Source organism: Myxocyprinus asiaticus, chromosome 6 (assembly GCF_019703515.2).
Source record: "Myxocyprinus asiaticus isolate MX2 ecotype Aquarium Trade chromosome 6, UBuf_Myxa_2, whole genome shotgun sequence".
NCBI lineage: Eukaryota > Metazoa > Chordata > Actinopteri > Cypriniformes > Catostomidae > Myxocyprinus > Myxocyprinus asiaticus.
Window position 1 is genome coordinate 46,525,432 of NC_059349.1, and position 20,013 is coordinate 46,545,444.

Consider the following 20,013-nt stretch of genomic DNA (forward strand, 5'->3'; position numbering starts at 1 on the left):
TCTGTTGATTAGATTTGGTGTGGCTTGTTTTATATTGTTTTGTGACACATCGCAGCAGTTCTTTCTAATTATCATAAATCGGGGATATGTGTGTAATCTGTTATCCAGGGTGTCTGATTCAGGACTGCATCAATTAATGACGTCAGATGATAAGATTGGAACAGATAACAGGATTACATTACACACTGTTGCTGTCAAGCTACCATGGCATAAGCTCAACAGCTAATTCTATAAAGCTTGTTGTTTTTGGTTTTTGGTGCCAAACAGATTCTTACATATGTGCTGAGGAGTCCTCATTAAGATGCAAAGGGTGGATGGCAAGTAAAATAGAGACCTAGATACTGTGAGTGCTTGGTTTTGATAGCTATAGATAGTTAATCTTTGTTTCTCTGGGAGTTTTAGTTATCATCAATTGGTAATCAATTTAATCGGTAAATTATGTTAACGTCTTCTTCTAATGATTGTTGTCTGTGGTCATTTTTATTTAATGGTTTTCTTTACTAGAGCAATAAAAGGTTAATGGAAAACAATCTTTCTGAAAGTTTCATGGCTTCTAGAGTCCTAGATGTTATGAATCTCTGGGCAGAACTCTGGAGTAGTGGACTTTAGAGACTCATTTCTATAAAATTAAAAATACGATTCATTGTTTATTATGTGTTCCAGTTCAGTTTGTTGCTCCCACCCTAATTGTTGCCTACAGCACTTTAACACACTAAAATTATATATGTGACAAATATTGAATTGATCTGACATGTTGCTTAATTACAGTTATGCACCTACAGTATGCAGTGATGCCTAAATATTCAGTCTTTGTATCTAAAAAGAATAGTTCACTCAAAATAAAAACTATTGTAATCAGACTAAACCATCATATTGTTTCAAACCTGTATTCTGAGGAACAGAAAATTAAGTGTTGGGCAGAATGTTCACCTCAGTCACCATTCACTTTAATGAGTGGAATAAAAATGGAATAAAAGTAAATAGTTACATTCTGCCTAACATCTCCTTTTGTGTTCCACAAAAAAAAAGAAATTAATATGGGTTTAGAACAACATGATGGTGGGTAAATTATGACACAATTGTCATTTTGGGGTGAACTAACACTTTATGCATATATACTCACTGAGCACTTTTTTAGGAACACCTGTTCACCTACATTTTCATGCAATTATCTAATCAGCCAATTGTGTGGCAGCGGTGCAATGCATAAAATCCCGCAGATATGGGTAGGAGCTTCAGTTAATATTTACACCAACCAAAAGAAAGGGGAAATGTGATCTCAGTGATTTCGACCGTGGCATGATTGTTGGTGCCAGACGGGCTGGTTTGAGTATTTCTGAAACTGCTGATCTCCTGGGATTTTCATGCACAACAGTCTCTAGAGTTTACTCAGAATGGTGCCAAAAACAAAAAACATCAAGTGAGTGGCAGTTCTGTGAACGGAAACATCTTGTTGATTAGAGGGTCAACGGAGAATGGCAAGACTGGTTTGAGCCGACAGAAAGGCTACGGTAACTCAGATAACCACTATGTTCAATTGTAGTGAGCAGAATAGCATCTCAGAATGCACAACATGTCGCATCTTGAGGCAGATGGGCTACAACAGCAGAAGACCATATCATGCACTTTATTAGGACCATAGTGTTCCTAATAAAGTGCTCAGTGAGTGTATCATAAGCTTTAGTTCAGTAGTCCTAAGCAACTTGCCCTTTTGTACAGCAGCCACAATTTCATTGTCAGTTCAAAAAATAATGATTGCATTTACACTAAACAATGTTAAAAGTCTCATACATAACTGTCATGTAATATGTAATATGTATTTGCAATATTTTGGAAAGTTTTCCACAAAATACAATTTATTAAAACCCACTCACCAGTTCTCTGCTTGTTTTGAATCATGAATAAATGTAAAGATTTTCAGTTCAGTTAGTGAGTTAATTACACACACACACATACTTACATACACACACACACACACACATCCTTGATTCTCCAATAACTGGTTAGAAACAGCCCAAGCTGCCGTTACTAGTTCTAAAGTGAGTGACATGTTAACTCAAGAACCTCTCTCACTCATTCAGTTTGTGAATGAGTTGAGTTCTTAAAGGAATAGTTCACCCAAAAATTTTAATTCTGTCTCACCCTCATGTCATTCCAAACCTATATGACTTTCTTTCTAATGCAGAACACAAACAAGATGTTTGAATGAATATCCGTCTTTTCAATACAATTTCAGTGGAATTTTAGTGCCTCAATTTAAGCTTAAAAAAGGACCCAAAAGTATGATAAAAGTAGTCAATGCAACTCATGCATCATACACCAAGTCTTCTGAAGACAGACAATAAGTTTTAAAACATTTTCAGCAAACATCTTGATGTTCGTATGAGCTCATTAGTGCATGAGAAAAGTATGTTCATGTGAGAACTTATTTTATTATTTTGGAAGTCATGAGGGTTAGTAAATGACTGATGAATTAAACATTTTATGGGAACTTGCCCTTTAATTTGGAAAAGAACCGACATAGAGAATATTCCATGTTCAATTCAAGTTAAGCTCTGTCAGCTGAATTTGTGGCATTATATTGATTACCACAACAAAAACAAAAAAACAATATTCCCTTGTTTATTTAAAAAAAAAAGCAAAAATCGCAGTTACAGTAGGGCACGTACAATGGAAGTGAATGATGCCAGTCCATAAACATTCAAATATACGCCGTTTCAAAAGTAAAGCCACAATATGTAAACATTCTATGTGTGAACATGATTTTAGTGTGAGAAAATCACTTACTGGCCTTATCTGTGTAAAGTTATATTCAATATTATAGCTTTGTTGCCATGACAATGCAATGCCGGTAAACCCTATAAGCAGTTTTTTCACACTAAAGTCATGTAGAACAGATATTTTATTAGACTAGTCATCTTAAAACTTATAATTTTTACATCTTTTGGCAATATTTTTGAAACATTGTGTATTTTAATATTTATGAACTGGCTTCATTCACTTTTATTGTAAGTGCCATACTGTAGCGATTATGAAATAACGGATGGGTGGAAAATATCTTTGTGGCAATCAATATTGTGTCACAAATGCTGTCAATTGATCTTAGCTTGTATTGAAGCCATAATATTCCTTTAAAAGAACGATTAATTCTCTATTCGGACATCATTTGTTCGGTGAATCTAGAACTCCCAGCCTGGCATTCAAGAACTGCAGCAGCCCCCTAAACATGGTTACGGAGTCATAACAGAGCACTACTGGCCAGCACACTTTCGTTCTATCTGGCCCTGCTCTGATCTGATGAATCACAGATCCTCAGAAGCTTTGATGTGCCATAATATCCTCCCTCGACTTGTTCTCTCACACTCTTTCTCTTTTCTTCTCTCCTCCCCTGTGCATCTTCACACATCCTCCTTCTCACATTCACTCCATTTTTGTTTTCTCTGTATCTCCCTCTCTCATCTTATTATCTCTTGTTCTCCTTTTCTCTCCTCATTAAAGAGTGTTTGGTTGAGTCATTCCAGGGTAACAAGCACTGCCAGGTCTCCCTGAAGGGTAGTGTGTTTGTGTGTGTATGTGTGTGTGTGTGTGTGTGTGTGTGTGTGTTAAGGGGTGTGGGAATCTGATGCAAGTTCTTTTTTCTTTTTCAGTTACAGACTTTCATATTTACGTCTCAGTATGTGGCTAAATGACTTCATTTTTGGCAACTTTGATGCAGTAAAATTTTCACTTTAAAGACATATTATACTCCTTTGAAGGAGGCATATCTATTTGTAACTAAACAGCACAGTATTAATATCCAGAGAAGAATGCATCTTCTTCCCATGTGTTGCGGTGCTGATCCATGGTCACATGACTTATTTTTCAACAATGTGGTAGCACTCCATCTAATTCCTTTATTTCTTTGTACCACCATGAATTGTGAGCATGAGTTGAATGCAAGTAACATCCAGTATTCCAATAACTTCTTATAAGAATGTTTTATTTAAGGGGCCATGAAATGCTATTTTTGTATAATTTTATTATCTTCCCTGAGATCCACTGATAATGTTTGTAAAGTTTTTTTTGCACCAAAACAGTCATAATTTTCCACCGTGTCTCTGACCCTCTGAATGAAATGCTCGGTATTGGCCTCAGTATCCTTTAAACTTCAACGTAAACTCCCACTGTTATGATTGGCTAACATTGTGCAGCCCCTCGAATATAGCCATATTTGAAACTCAATCGGAAGTGAATGAACAAAGCTCCACAACATTCTAAAACTACATTTCAGGGTTTACGCACAATGCGCATTCAACACAGTGCATCCGAATATATTAAATTGTTCACTTACTGTAAGCACAGCAGTGCCATTAACTATCAAACAGTCATGACATTTGAATAATTCATGAATGAAACTGTTTACTCACGGTTTTGCATTGGGTCCAATAATGTCTTTAGCTTCCCCATCCTTCAATAAAATTTCCTTTGCAAAGCTTGAATCGTATTATGACTGGTTCACAAATAATCCATGCTATACGAGCCGAAAAAAAACGTATGTACATAGTCCAAAGAACGGTGAAATGATCCACATAGGTGCACTGAGGTGCACATCACCAGAAACACATCAAAACTATCAAAGCCCTCCATCTAGTGCATGTTTACATACTCCAACAATTAAAAATAGCACAGATGTGTGAAAGAGCATGTACAGGACGTGTTTGTGCTCAAAACAGCAAGAGTCAGAGTAGCTGAATGAAAGAGAATGGCATCTCCTGTTCTGAGTTGTAACTTGACATAGCATCTTTTAAAAGTGTCGTGAAATACATGACAACAGTCAATGACATCTGTCTAGTGCATGTTTATATACAAAAATAATTAAAAATAGTCCAGATGGGTCCCCTTTGATGTTCAGGAATAGTTAGCCACACAAGGCCTGTCTGTCCTGCTCTCTCTCTGTCTCTCGAACTGCACAGCAGTGGGTGGGGACAAGGGTGCGATGACACATGTTGTGGGATGTGTAAATACAAATGAGCAATGTCTTGTGACGTCACAAACACACAGATTTCAAAATGAGATGTTTCAGCAGGGTGGTAACTATAAATGCTCTTTTAAACTGGGGAGGAAGTTTTGAGTTCTGAAATTTACAGTATGTTTTTATAGTACAGTTACCTCTTATATGCCTAAATATCAAGGGAAATGTGATTCTCTATTTCATGACCCCTTTAAAACAAATAATTAGCTAGAGAGAATGTTACATGGTCAAAAAAACTGTCTTGCTTCACGCTCACATCTTTAAACTAAAAGTCCTAAAGAGATGACGCCACTAACATTATGCAGCGTTATTGGAGCTTCAATTTATCTAACACAAGTAAATCATTAGAAATATTCAAATGTTATATTACACATTATTCTTTATAATTAAATCCACATCTATATAAATAAATACATATTAATATTTTGATCTTAGTAATTTGTGGCTCTTACAAACAGGATGCCACATGTAAATTTCCTTTACAAAGTTTTCTTTTACGAACCAAACCAAATCTTATGAACATTTACTTTCCGTTCCAGATCTTTCTGCATTGCTTTGCTTTTGCCTTGTGTCCCTAAATAAATTCCAGTCTACAAACACTTTATTAATAATCTTTGTTTTATGACAGTTGCCGTCCTTGTGCTACTAGACCACAGCAATGGTTTAGCAGCCATGCGCATCTCTGCCGATCTCTCGTAACTGAAGAAAATAGCCTTTGAATTATGTTGTGTCTCACCTAATAATTTTGAGATATTTCTGTTCTGCAAATATGCCTCTGTCAGTTCCTCCCATGAGGCTCCTGTAGGAGGGTACAGAGATTATTGTTCACAGACAATTAAAATGTGTATTTAATTCTTCCTTATATTTTTTTACAAAACTCATTTGGTCTTTACCATCTCTGCCTATATCCATTTTCTTTTTAATTTTGCAATGTTAAAAAGAAATATAAATGGGAAACTGAGGCAATACAGAGTGGTGTTGTTGGTGTTGTAATCTCTTGTGTTTCTTAAATGCAATCTGAACCGTGTAATCTGAACATCTGTAATCCGTTCAGATTGAGAGCTGATCTCGTTCATCGATGCAGTCAGAAAGATTATGCAATCTGTGTTTACACCATACACTGGATGCTGGTGTACTCATCCAACATACTGTACTATATCAAGTCTATTAAAGATACATGTGTGCATGGGAGGGTTTGTGTCTCTGTGTGTGTCCGAGTGTGTGTTAATTCTCTGTTGGGACTTCAGTAGTTTGTATGTTAACGTAATCTTGTATAAAAGAGGTAAACGTATTCATTTATTTTATTTATTTGGCTTGCTGTCCATATACTGGAGGGCTCGGAGCTCGAGACTCGACTCGAGTCCTGATCCCCCCCCCCCCCCCACCCATTTAGATAAATGATTAATCTAGAGTACAAGTGGAGATGGGGTGGAGGAGGGATGTCAGGATAATTGTCATGGGAAGCAGGTAAGCAGTGTCTTATATACTCCTACTCGCGGGCCGTGATTTCTCAGATTAAAATGAACATGCTCCTCCCGAACCTCTGTTAATTAACTCCATAATGTGATGCACATTCATTCAGCAGGAGTCACTGACTATAATGTCTGGCTCATATATGCTGGTATTCTTTTCTGTGGTCAATATCCACAGCTAACAGGCTCTTTAAAGCTAAAGTATGTAATTTCTGCACCACCAAACCGAATTGCATTGATAACCTTTGTTTTCAAAACAGCTTTCTGAATACGCCTCAGATCTGCCATTGGTCAAACAAAGAGATAAACCCGCCCACAACTCACGGAATTGGTTGAGTAACGTTTTTGGGCGGGTCTAAGCGGGTCGCTCAAAACAAACAGAGCAATTTTCATGGTTTAACAGAAACAGTGTTTACAGTTTTCATGAAAATGAACCTTTAACACTGACTGTAGAAACTTACTGTAAGAATGTTAAAGCTGAAGTATGTTTTCAGAGTCAACAAAGCTTAATTGGCATGATTTGTGAAGGGATAGTTTGCCCCAATATGATAATTATGTGATCATTTAATCCACGCCATGTTGTTCCAAACACATATTTCTATTTCTTTCTCCAAAAAAAAATAAAAAAAAATAAAATAAAAGATGTCTATCAGAATGTTAGGGATTGACAGCCTCAGTCACCATCCACTTTTTATGGAAAAGAGCAGCATCAATATTCTTTAAAATATCTTCTCCAAAAAAGTAAATTTTCATTTTTGGGGTGAATTATCCCTTTAACATTTAAAATATTGCTAAAATGTATTCAATTCTTAATATATTTTACAGTCATAAATCACTCATCATATTAATCACTTGTTATAGTAATAAATGTTTACTCTTGGTGCATATTGACATGTTGATCAGTCTCTCTCTCTCTCTCTTGCAGGTGTCTCTGAGCACTGAATGTGTGCGTGCTGTCATGAAGCTGACATACTGTCCTCACTGTAGTGGTGTGGCCTTTGCCAAGCCCTGCTCAAACTACTGTAAGAACGTAATGAAGGGCTGCCTCGCCAATCAAGCGGATCTCAACTCTGAGTGGAAGAACCTGGCAGGTGGGCAGGACCAAGTTGGATCCTTTATTAGAATTACATGCACAAGGACCTACAGACATAGCTTCAATGGACAGTATAGAAAAAATGAGGTTGTCACCACAGAGCTACAGGTGGTACATTATAGGTTAAATGCCGTATGTATATAATCTTAAAGGAGTACTCTGGGTTCAATAGAAGTTAAACTCAGTCAACAGCATTTGTGATATATTGTCTTGTTGAATACTACAAAATTATTTTCAATTTGTCCCTCCTTTTCTTAAAAAGAAAAAATCTGGGTTACAGTGAGGCACTTACAATGGAAGTTAATGCGGCCAATCCGTAAATGCTAAAATACTCACTGTTTAAAAAGTATAACCACAAGATGTAAACATGAAAAAAAAAATGTGTGTTAACATAATTTTATTGTGATAACATCACTTAGTAACATTTTCTGTGTAAAGTTATATCAAATTTTGCAACTTTGTAGCCATGACGACTGAACGGCGTAAACCCAAAACGATGATTTAAATGACTTTACAACTCAAATAATAGACTTTCAACAACAACAAAATAATGTAAGTGCTTTTATTAAATTATAAGCATCATATTTCTGCCTTTTAACCCTCCAAAAATTGGCTCCATTCACTTGCCTCATGGTCACTTCGATTTGTTACTTATTTAAAGAAAAGAGGGATGAGTCAAAATGTTCCTTTAAAAACAAAAGTTCCACAATGAGTTTTATAGCCAGATGCCATAGAAGTTTTTAAAGAGGGTTTCACTTTTTTCTCTGTTATAGATTATAGACTCTGTAGAAACTATATGTTCCTGAAAAACCTGTAATGTAACATCAAGAACATTTCTAATCTCCAAAGAATGAAATAGCCAATTTAAGAACCCTATAAAGTGAAAAAATGGTTCCTGGCAAAAAGAAGGCCATTTTTTAACCTTATGTTCTGCAAAGACGCATTGAAGAACCTTTATGTTTAAGAGTGCATGTGCACAAAGGAACACAGTCTTTTTTATGATAGTAATTTTATGGTAAGTTTTTAAAATAGAGCTGCAAGTGCCAACCCAATGTAAAAGACGTTTATTCTGTGTTTGTGTGTGTGTAGATGCTATGTTACAGGTCGTTGACAAACTGAGCCGTCCCTACAGTGTGGACTCTGTGGTTCTGTCTCTGCCCAAGCGTATTGCTGAGGCTATTCTCTACATGCAAGACAACCTCAATACCTTTAACAATAAGGTGACAAACTATAAACCTTAAAAGCCTTCATCTTTAACCTTTTCTTCAACCATAATCCTATCCCTTATTTCTAATTCTTAACATTTACCTACTTCAACCATAAACAGTTTCCCTAAAATGAATCTTACACTTCTGCTCTATCCCTAACAAAAATAACTATGGCAGAACTAGAGAATAATGATGGTATCAAATGGTAATACCATGGTACTTTGATAACATGGCACTTTATGATTGCCACGATCCATATTTTCATGGCATTCCAAAGTACTTCAATGAATTCCATGGTTTATCATTTTTATGTTTGTAAGTGATTTCTAAGATTGTAAAAAATAAACCAGAACTAACCAGTGCTCTTATATCAAACCTATCCCAAACCCCAACACAAACCCTGAGACCCATGTTCTACTATAGTCCCTGATGTGACAGTTTGTTCTTCAGGTGTTCCAGGCATGTGGTTCTCCTGCTCAGAGCTCCATCACTGAGGACCAGATCAAACGTGGGAGAAACACAGCAGACGAGGTCAGCAGCACCCCTGGAGCTCAACTGGAGAAACTAGTGAGTGTTTGACTGTGTGATGTGGTGATATCTACTAGATGTTCATGTTCCATCAAATACATCTCATTTGTAACAGTGACCCATGAATCCTCTCTCTCCGTTTCTCAGTTATCAGATGTTTCCAGAATGTTGAGGGATATGATGCAGTATTGGGTTCATTTGCCCAGTAAAATGTGTGTGGATCGTGAGATTGGACTCAGTGAGGTAGACAGATGTTGGAACGGCATGAGTGTTGATAGGTAAATGCATTTTTACATTAGCTTATTATACCTCAGTTTTAACAGAAACACATTCAAACTCCTCAAATCAGAATGTCTTCAGTACGTATACCACAGCTTCTAAAACAGGCCTGCTCTCTGTAGAGTATTTTATATTACACTCGAACTTGGTCACTAAGTTTTACATGTAAATGTACAGGTGCATCTCAATAAATTAGAATGTCGTGGAAAAGTTCATTTATTTCAGTAATTCAACTCAAATTGTGAAACTCGTGTATTAAATAAATTCAATGCACACAGACTGAAGTAGTTTAAGTCTTTGGTTCTTTTAATTGTGATGATTTTGGCTCACATTTAACAAAAACCCACCAATTCACTATCTCAAAAAATTAGAATACATCATAAGACCAATAAGAAAAACATTTTTAGTGAATTGTTGGCCTTTTGGAAAGTATGTTCATTTACTGTATATGTACTCAATACTTGGTAGGGGCTCCTTTTGCTTTAATTACTGCCTCAATTTGGCGTGGCATGGAGGTGATCAGTTTGTGGCACTGCTGAGGTGGTATGGAAGCCCAGGTTTCTTTGACAGTGGCCTTCAGCTCATCTGCATTTTTTGGTCTCTTGTTTCTCATTTTCCTCTTGACAATACCCCATAGATTCTCTATGGGGTTCAGGTCTGGTGAGTTTGCTGGCCAGTCAAGCACACCAACACCATGGTCATTTAACCAACTTTTGGTGCTTTTGGCAGTGTGGGCAGGTGCCAAATCCTGCTGGAAAATGAAATCAGCATCTTTAAAAAGCTGGTCAGCAGAAGGAAGCATGAAGTGCTCCAAAATTTCTTGGTAAACGGGTGCAGTGACTTTGGTTTTCAAAAAACACAATGGACCAACACCAGCAGATGACATTGCACCCCAAATCATCACAGACTGTGGAAACTTAACACTGGACTTCAAGCAACTTGGGCTATGAGCTTCTCCACCCTTCCTCCAGACTCTAGGACCTTGGTTTCCAAATGAAATACAAAACTTGCTCTCATCTGAAAAGAGGACTTTGGAACACTGGGCAACAGTCCAGTTCTTCTTCTCCTTAGCCCAGGTAAGACGCCTCTGACGTTGTCTGTGGTTCAGGAGTGGCTTAACAAGAGGAATACAACAACTGTAGCCAAATTCCTTGACACGTCTGTGTGTGGTGGCTCTTGATGCCTTGACCCCAGCCTCAGTTCATTCCTTGTGAAGTTCACCCAAATTCTTGAATCGATTTTGCTTGACAATCATAAGGCTGCGGTTCTCTCGGTTGGTTGTGCATCTTTTTCTTCCACACTTTTTCCTTCCACTCAACTTTCTGTTAACATGCTTGGATACAGCACTCTGTGAACAGCCAGCTTCTTTGGCAATGAATGTTTGTGGCTTACCCTCCTTGTGAAGGGTGTCAATGATTGTCTTCTGGACAACTGTCAGATCAGCAGTCGTCCCCATGATTGTGTAGCCTAGTGAACCAAACTGAGAGACCATTTTGAAGGCTCAGGAAACCTTTGCAGGTGTTTTGAGTTGATTAGCTGATTGGCATGTCAAAATATTCTAATTTTTTGAGATAGTGAATTGGTGGGTTTTTGTTAAATGTGAGCCAAAATCATCACAATTAAAAGAACCAAAGACTTAAACTACTTCAGTCTGTGTGCATTGAATTTATTTAATACTGGAGTTTCACAGTTTGAGTTGGATTACTGAAATAAATGAACTTTTCCACGACATTCTAATTTATTGAGATGCACCTGTAATGTTTGTTCTTAGAGAGACTGTGTTTTGTGATCTGAGTCTCGTGTTCCTATCTGTTGTGTAGATATTAAAGGGGTCATGAATGAAAGAATGAAAGCGTTCAAGAAAAAATATGGGATTTTTCACCGGCTGGGGTTGATTCCACCTCGATCGATTCGCTGGTTGACCGGTGGAGATGGTCTCCCTCAGTCGAATCTCAACTTAAATATGGGACAGTAGGCATCCAAATGCATTAATTGCGGCCAAAACAGAGGATGTCCTGGCTAAAATGAGACAGCTGGCAGCCTTACAACAAATACTTCATCATTGTCTTTCGTTGCACTCTGCACTACATGTTCTTCTTACATAATAAAAATAATAAGTGTCAAATCAATATTTTGTGGCCAATTATGTATTTCTTTGGTAAGTAATCGTGTAGTAAGCATGATTTGCTCCAAGTTGGAGTACTAACCATGGTTTATTATGTGATTAAAATGGCTGACTATACAATTGCTTACATATCAAACAAACACAAAAACTAACAGTCCCTCAGCCGCTCTCTCTCTCTATGAATTCACTGCAACGATTATTTATGTTGTTGAGGTGGGGCCTATTCAAATTAGCCCCGTTCCTACATCACTATGGGACCGATTATAAAATTAGTTGTTTTTTCAGGGTGGAAACAATAAATGCTCTTTTTGGGCTAGAGATAAAGTTTTGAGTTCTGAAATTTACAGTATGTTTTTATAGTACAATGACCTCTTAAATGTTAAAATATCAAGGAAAATTTGATTCCTCTTGATATGACCCCCTTAAATTGACGAGTTATTCAGCTGTGTAGTTATTTTGTGTGAGTCACTCAGGCTTGTAGTTATTTGTTGTATAGTTATTTACTTGTATGGTTATTTGGTTGTAATTCAGCAGTATATTTCTTTTTGTGTTGTGTTCTATCAGGTATCTACCAGAGGTGATGGGAGACGGATTAGCCAGCCAGATTAATAATCCTGAGGTAGAGATTGACGTCACCAAACCAGACATGACCGTACGCAAACAGATCATGCAACTCAGGATCATGATCAACCGACTGAAGTTCGCTATCAATGGAAATGACGTGGATTTCCAGGACACCAGTGAGTAAACCACTTTAGAGAAAGATTTAAAAGGAAGCTTGACCTGTTGTTGTGGATTTTGCTATTAAATGTCTCAGTGTTGAGGAAGACACTTTAAAACTGTTGGTTGCAAAGCTACAAGCTATAATTTAAAGTTTTAAAACTACAGTCAAGCGACCCAGTGGGAAAAGTAATAAGCTACACTACAAGCAACCAACTACATGCAACTACATACAAGCTGTTTAACAGCACCAAGTCTTTTTAATTATACAATTTTACTAAAGTCAGAACATTATTTATCTGACAAAATAACAGTCTTAAGGCCTTTGCACACCAGTAGCGACGCAATAATGCAAAACATTTTTTTATGAATGGCCCTTTCACATCAAAAGCGAGGCAAATGATCAGCATTCACACATTCACGCCTTTACAATAGGTGCCGCTAATCGACAACCAACATGACCATGTTTTTTTGGTATACAAAGGCAATTTGATACAAAGACATACATACAGTGTGCACTGCAAGTCACAGAAATAATATTAATATAATTAATTTGGTGAAGAAAAACCCTTAAGATAAATAAAGTTGCTTATTAAAAAAAGTGACACAAAGGCAAATATTCTGCAATATACTGTATGTTATATTAGAGATATAAGAGAACTCACATAAAATTAAATACAAAGGCAAAAAATGCAGCAATATGGAATAAATTATGAAGACTATCCATGTAAAATCAGAGAGTTTTTTTTAAAGGGGATGCAAGGCAGTGATGCAGCAGTATCATTAACATGTTAAGAGAACCCATACGAGAATTTTTTATGGCATTTGATGCAAATTAAATACACATCCTCTCTGCTGGTTCAGGATTTATTCCTTGAGTTACTTCAGCATTTAATGTTGGTGGTCAAAACAGCTTTCTGTGCTTTAGCGCCACCAGTTGTGCTGGTTTTGGGAACTGCAGTGGCATGTGACACATGAAGCTCATATTTTATTGGTCAGAGCATTTCATTGCAGGGCGAAGAAAAAACAATAAACAACACACTCACCGTAAAAGAAAAAACCTCACTATGTTGGCGTGCAAATGTTCACTCCAGATGTGAATGGCTTCATGGGAATATTTGCGTTCGGGGAAATATGAACATCCATGGCAGACGTCTACAAAGGAAAATAAATTTAGCTTCACCTACAGATGTTAAAGCCAAATTCAAAGACTTGCTAAAAGACAGAGACAGTGAACGGATAAAAGCAGAGTTAATGCTGGCGTCACATTTACAAGGTGGAGGACTTTGAGGGAATTTTTGGGGTTCGATGGAGATGGCAAACTTGCCGAGTAGCTTCTCGACAGGTATGCTACACTAAAGGTATTGTCATACAAATTAGCTCATTACTGTAGAGCTACAGATAAATTCGTAAGATACACGAATATGTATCGTTACACTTACTAGTTACCAGAAAAACCATCCTACCTCATGTGCTGGATGCACTGCACACCTAGCTGCCATACAATCTGGCGATGCTATCGGATGACCTGATTCCTCTGCCATGCTTTCTGTCCAGTTTGTATATGTTATAGTGGTCTTGTTTATTACGATGTTAAAAGTTTATCACCTTTTATTACTATGGCCTATTTGTTCATAGGGAATCAGACAGTGCAAAAGGGCATGATGAGTCTAAGGGGTGTTGGCAAAGGTTGTTTGAAAACGTACTTTTTTTTTTGTGATTCCATTTGGTGCCACTAGTAGTGCAAAAATTACAAAATTCACCTTTAAATTAGCCGAATGAAATGACCAATTCAGTAAAATCAATCGGACCAATTCGTTAATTTAATTGGACCTCCCAGCTTAAACTTATTCGAAAGATGTAGTTAGTATTACACTACTAAAAATGTAGCTTGGCAAGTGAATTAGGGAATCTTTTTTTAATTGAATAATTGAAATGAACTGAATAAATGAACAAATTCGTTAAAACGGATCAGACCAATTCACTAAAAAAAAGACTTAAAAACAGGTGTAGCTATTATTAAGGGCTGTTTACACCGAATATGTTCAAAGACGCAGCAAAAACATGTTCGGTTTGAAAGGCCTCTAAAACTACTGAAATATTGAGCTTAGTTAACTACTATAGATAGCACTGCTGAAAATGGTAGCTAAATTTTTCAGTATTGTTACAGTAGCTACATCTGTTTTCAAATTAGTGAAAGCTGGGAAGACTAATTCATTTTAGCAAATTGGTTCATTCAAACTTCTTATCAATTTCTCCTGGATGGTAGTCACTGCTTTGGAACATTCCTGAAATCTCATGAGTATGAAATCACTCATTTTGTTCTTGTTTATAGGTGATGACATCAGCGGTTCAGGTAGTGGAATGTGTGCTGAGGACCAATGTTCCCGCGGCTCCCGTGTAACAGTCCCTAACACTGACACACCCAAAGTCTATGCCTATCCGTCAGAGAACAAGAAGGTGGTCAAAGGCAGAAGCAGCCAGAATCTTCCATGCTTCAACCTCTACCTTCTCTCAATGGTCACAGTCTTGCTTAGGCGATAATTGACAGGCGTTTCCACCAATTGGGACTGTGTATAGGACTGGGTTGGATTGTGGAGGGTCAGGGTTAGATACATTGCCAAAACAAACATGCAAACAAACATTAAAGGAAACCGGTAAATGCAACACTTTTTTTGACGTCAATAGGAACAATATCATGGAATTTTCTTAGATCTCTGTACTTTTTTGTCTCCTATTTGATATATGGCACCCCTAGAGCTTGTCTTTATGTCTGTGGTGGAAAAAAGGTATCAAAGACATGTTCCATGAATAATTGTAACAATAGCTATGAGTATCTGCTTTCAACTCACTATCCACCCCAACCAACAAAACATGTTTGTTTTTATGCATTCAAAAATTTAATTTTAGATTATATTTATTTATTAAATAATACCCTGGTGTTTATAGAGCAAATCTTGTTATTAGCAGCAGTAAAAAATTAGTCGGTACAGGCCCCTTTAGCATGAAAACTATTTTACGGAATTGGTCCCCGTGAACAAAACAACTAAAAGAGCCTCTTGTGTTCTCATGTTTGTTTTGAAGCTTTTATAATCATGAAAATGACCTCTACTGAATGCCTATGAAGACCAGCTGTATCACACTCTCTGTCTCTTTCTCTCATTTATTGTACAATTTTCACAATCCGCTTCGCAAACAGGTTTCAGGGGCCATTTTAAAGAAAACACAACATGTATTTACTCTGGTTGTAAATAAACGTGTACTAACACAGTCACATTTTCAGTAAATCTTTGAGGACCCTCAACAATATGAGCACTATTTGGGATGAGAAGGTAATACACCAGCAGTGAGAAAGAGATGAAACTATGTGCTCTAAAGAGAAAAAGAGCCCCACACTTTCAATGTGGGACCGACATACGATAATCGCCATCCTAGAAATGGATTTTACGCCTAAAGTTGGAGAATGAAAGGCTCAAAAACCACAGAAAAGTGTTGATAATTTGATTATGATTGTGAATGATTGTGACTCCTCCTGTATTACGTGAAAGTGGTTGTGTACTTCAAAGGAAGCATTGGTTTTTAAGTGCTCACTAGACAAATATACATGTGTTTTCAATACATGCTGCGATAATGTCAGATCAGATCAGTGGAGTCGCCACGTGTCTCAAGAATTTCCAACTCCACACCCTGCCCTCAGCGGACTAGCTGAGTTGGTTATGGAATGTGCACAATGGTAATGTTGAAACGATGCAGCTCAGCTACATGGAGAAACATTGTTGCAACATTTTAGCAAGAAAAGTTTGCTGATTGTGGTCTGTGCAGACAGTAAGTCCAGAAACATACCTTATGCAAATACATAAACATTAATGCACGGCCAACACATCGCAAGCATGCTCTGCTATTAAACATACTTAAGGGGCCGTTCAAAGCAAAGGCATTCTTGCGCTATAAGAAAAAAGCTAGACGCAGTGCAATGAATAGAACACAGGTGTTCGAGATAAGTTTTTAAAAGTTTACGTTCTTGTTAACATCACCGCTTCTCAAAAAACAGCGCTTCTGCCCGAAACGGTGAAAAAAACAGTGAGGCACGGGGATGAAACAGTCAAAGACAGCTGTATAGCACATGTTTACATAGAAAAACAATTGAAAAAAACATGTGGACGGACACAACACTTGTTCTTTTTGTACGGCCCCTTAATATGCATTCTTGCGTTCCTCTGGCGGTATCAAACCTCAGTATCCAAGGGGAGGACAATAGAGTTACCTTCAATTATTCTTGCCATTAAACCACACGTGTAACTATTCATGTGTTACATAAACATGTTGACAGTTTAACTAACATTAACTGGCTTACTAAACAAGATTATCTTCAAATTGTTGCTCAGTCATGACAGTAGTTGGGAAATCTGACTGCAGAAGTTTGCACTAATGCCCGCTAGCATCCCTTGTGGCAATGCTGAGAATCCGACATGTACTTGCACTGCATTATTGCATTTTGAAATATTTCCGTGTAAAAATCGAGCTTGCATAGCTTGAAGAGTTCCCGTAGCTCAAGTGGTAAAGTATGAAGCAAGAAATGCCAATGTCTTGTGTTCGATTAGGCTATCAGGGTAAACGTAAACTAATAAAATGTATACCTTGAATGCACTGGAAGTCACTTTAGATAAAAGCATCTGCTAAGTGAATAAATGTAAATGTAATTTACATGTAAAAGTGTTTGCATTCACATACTTTCGCGGAATATGTTTCGGGCCTAAGAGAGAATGATTGATGAAACCTGAGAAGGATGTTGCCAGCCTGGTCTCGTGAAATTTACGTGAGCATTGCAAAGTTTTTGCAAAACTGAAATTACGTGCTTCATAACTTGTGTGGTTGCACTTTTCAAGGGAAATGTCCAGAAGGGGGTGCCAAAACTGAGCGAAATTAGGTTGTAATCAGACAAGGTTTTTAAGGTGACTTTTAGATGGAGGATTTAATAAAACGTACCTCCCTAAACTAAAACTTTACCCTAAACTTAACCAATAGTGCCTGAAAAGAGAAATGAGAGTTTAACAAAACAGACATCCTTAACTAACACCTAACCGTAACCGATAGCGTTTTAAAATGAAGATGGGTGATGAAAAGCACATTTTCTGAAGCAACCACGGCAATTTGCGTCGTTCCTGTGTCTCTGTCGTGTCACATGTCAGCTTGAATTCTGGTCTTCCGAGTTCAAAGTCCAACGCTCTATGAGGTACGCTACCATGCAAGCTAATCATATTGGAATAAGTGTATATATGTAGGTGGGTCAGAAATACAAGTGTTAAAATTGATAATTTTTCAAAAGTGTAAAAGTGTCTTGATATCATAACATTGAAGGGTCTGAGTAATAGAGAGAAAAATAAGTGTTTATAAAGTCATAATCAGCCACTGAAGTCATGATTTGTGAGAAAGTGAATAAAACACAGTTGTTGTAGCACCTCTAGTGTTAATTTCACCTGGAAACTGCACGTAATTGTACCTGGAGACACATATAACAATTTTGCAAAACTGTATATAGAGTCATGTTTTCACTATGAGACCATGTTGGCTTTGCTGCTGTCTGTCATACCATAAGTGGACTCATGTCTGTTACAGGAAGTAGAAGTTACAGGAAGCTGTCCTGAATGATGATTAAGGTTGTCATCTGACCAGGTCATAAAGATGATTATGTCGCATGAAGAACATCCCCCCCTCTTCCTCCCTATTTTAAAACACTGCACTTTGCATGGTGTACACAGCCACACATCAATAGAATTGCATGTCCACATGACTGGGTTGCATGATAAAGGATTGTTAGCAGAGAAATATCCCACAGGCAGTGTTATGGATTGTTTTGATCAATAGAGATCAGATGTTATAGCACAAACTATAGCAAAATCATTCTTAATTCACAACAGTATGTTTGTTTACTGATCAGTGACAGTTAGTGGTCTGACTACAGGTAAGGAAAACGGTCCCACCTCTAGTAAAGGCGTAACCCTCCTTATTGATGAATTTTGCTGATATTGTCGAAATGTGCTGAGATGGGGAAAATTATATATATATATATATATATATATATATATATATATATATATATATATATATATATATATATATGTATATGAAAAAAAAACTAAATAATGCATTCTGGTGGTATATGCGTATACTATATTATTTTTGTTTGTTTTTAATTAAACAATAATGGAGAGTTTGTGTTCAAGATTGAAAGTAGATTTTTTTGAGGAATCTGATAAAAATTATTATTGTTGTTGTTGTATGTTCTTTAAAAGGAAAGAGAAAACCCTTGTGTCAATTATACTGTATACATAATAAGATTTTAAAAATATCTGTGTCAAGTGTATTTCATAAGTTTTTAAGTTTTTAAACACACAGGCATTTGTGATATCCTTTAACTTTGCACTTCTCCATAATAATCTTTTTTTTTTTAATCTCTTTATCTTTTTTGGGAAAGACCCTAAAACCCAGTCATCTATTACACATAGTTTTGTTTATTCTGGAATTATCTAATAAAAAAACATTATATATAAAAATATACTAGCTTATAGACCTCAATAAAAAAACAAATGAGAACAATCGTGATAATGGTGAAAAAATAGTGTCCATGTTTGGTACTTTTTTGTTAGTGAAGTCTGGATTGGTGGGTCTCTTCTTTTTTTTAAATTACAGACAAAGTTTAATCTACAAAATTTGTGGATTGTGAAATATAACTTCAAGTATTACCAAAAAAACTACCATTTGTAAACTTTGATTATTTGTATATTATAAACCAATTCAATCAATGTATGTTGAATGTTAACTAATGTTGTTAACTAATGTTAACAAATGAAACCTTTTTGTAAAGTGTTGCCAATCCAATGATATTTAAAGAAGAGATTTAAGTGTGTCAACTGTATTTGATTATGACATGGATACAGAACCAATTACTTTTTATTCTTTTTTTTTTTTTTTTTTTTTTGTCATTATTAGTTTAAAGCTACTCCATGAAATAAAAAAATTAAATTTTGTATTTTTACTCCATGTCTGCTTTGAAGCTATTTATATGCTAGTGTACTCCTAAAAGTTAAAATAAACTTTTAATAAACAATATATATATATATATATATATATATATATATATATATATATATATATATATGATAGATAGATAGATAGATAGATAGATAGATAGATAGATAGATAGACAGATAGATAGACAGATAGATAGATATAGATATATATAGACAAAATAAAATGTTAAATAAAAACATACTAGCATATAAATGCTTCTTTCTCTTCCTGGAAAATGGGCCAAATACTGTATATTGTTATTGATGACATCCACAGGGGCTTAAACAAAATGTTGTCTAATAAAATGCTTTCTAGCATGAGAATGTCCCCTCCCCCTTAAATATAAATACCACCTGTCACTGATACTTATACAACAGTAAGTAGACATGAGGTCAAAGACACGACATAGTTAGGCAATAATTTGACAGCCTACCATTTAGACACATCAGCGCTCTCCCAATGATGACCATGGGTATCTTCAATGAACCATCATTTTATATGTATAA

At 36.4% G+C, this 20,013-nt stretch overlaps 1 protein-coding gene across 1 annotated transcript in view; it reads left to right on the plus strand.

The window, feature by feature from the left end:
- Positions 1–18,785, plus strand: part of LOC127443113 (glypican-1-like) — a 133,240-nt gene extending 114,455 nt beyond the window's left edge. The window contains exons 4-9 of the mRNA XM_051701632.1: positions 7,409–7,574; positions 8,666–8,796; positions 9,235–9,351; positions 9,460–9,590; positions 12,281–12,456; positions 14,772–18,785. Coding sequence (XP_051557592.1) covers positions 7,409–7,574; positions 8,666–8,796; positions 9,235–9,351; positions 9,460–9,590; positions 12,281–12,456; positions 14,772–14,980 — 930 coding nt within the window. The 3' untranslated portion in view covers positions 14,981–18,785. The remainder of the gene's footprint in view (positions 1–7,408; positions 7,575–8,665; positions 8,797–9,234; positions 9,352–9,459; positions 9,591–12,280; positions 12,457–14,771) is intronic.
- Positions 18,786–20,013: the final 1,228 nt, after the last annotated feature.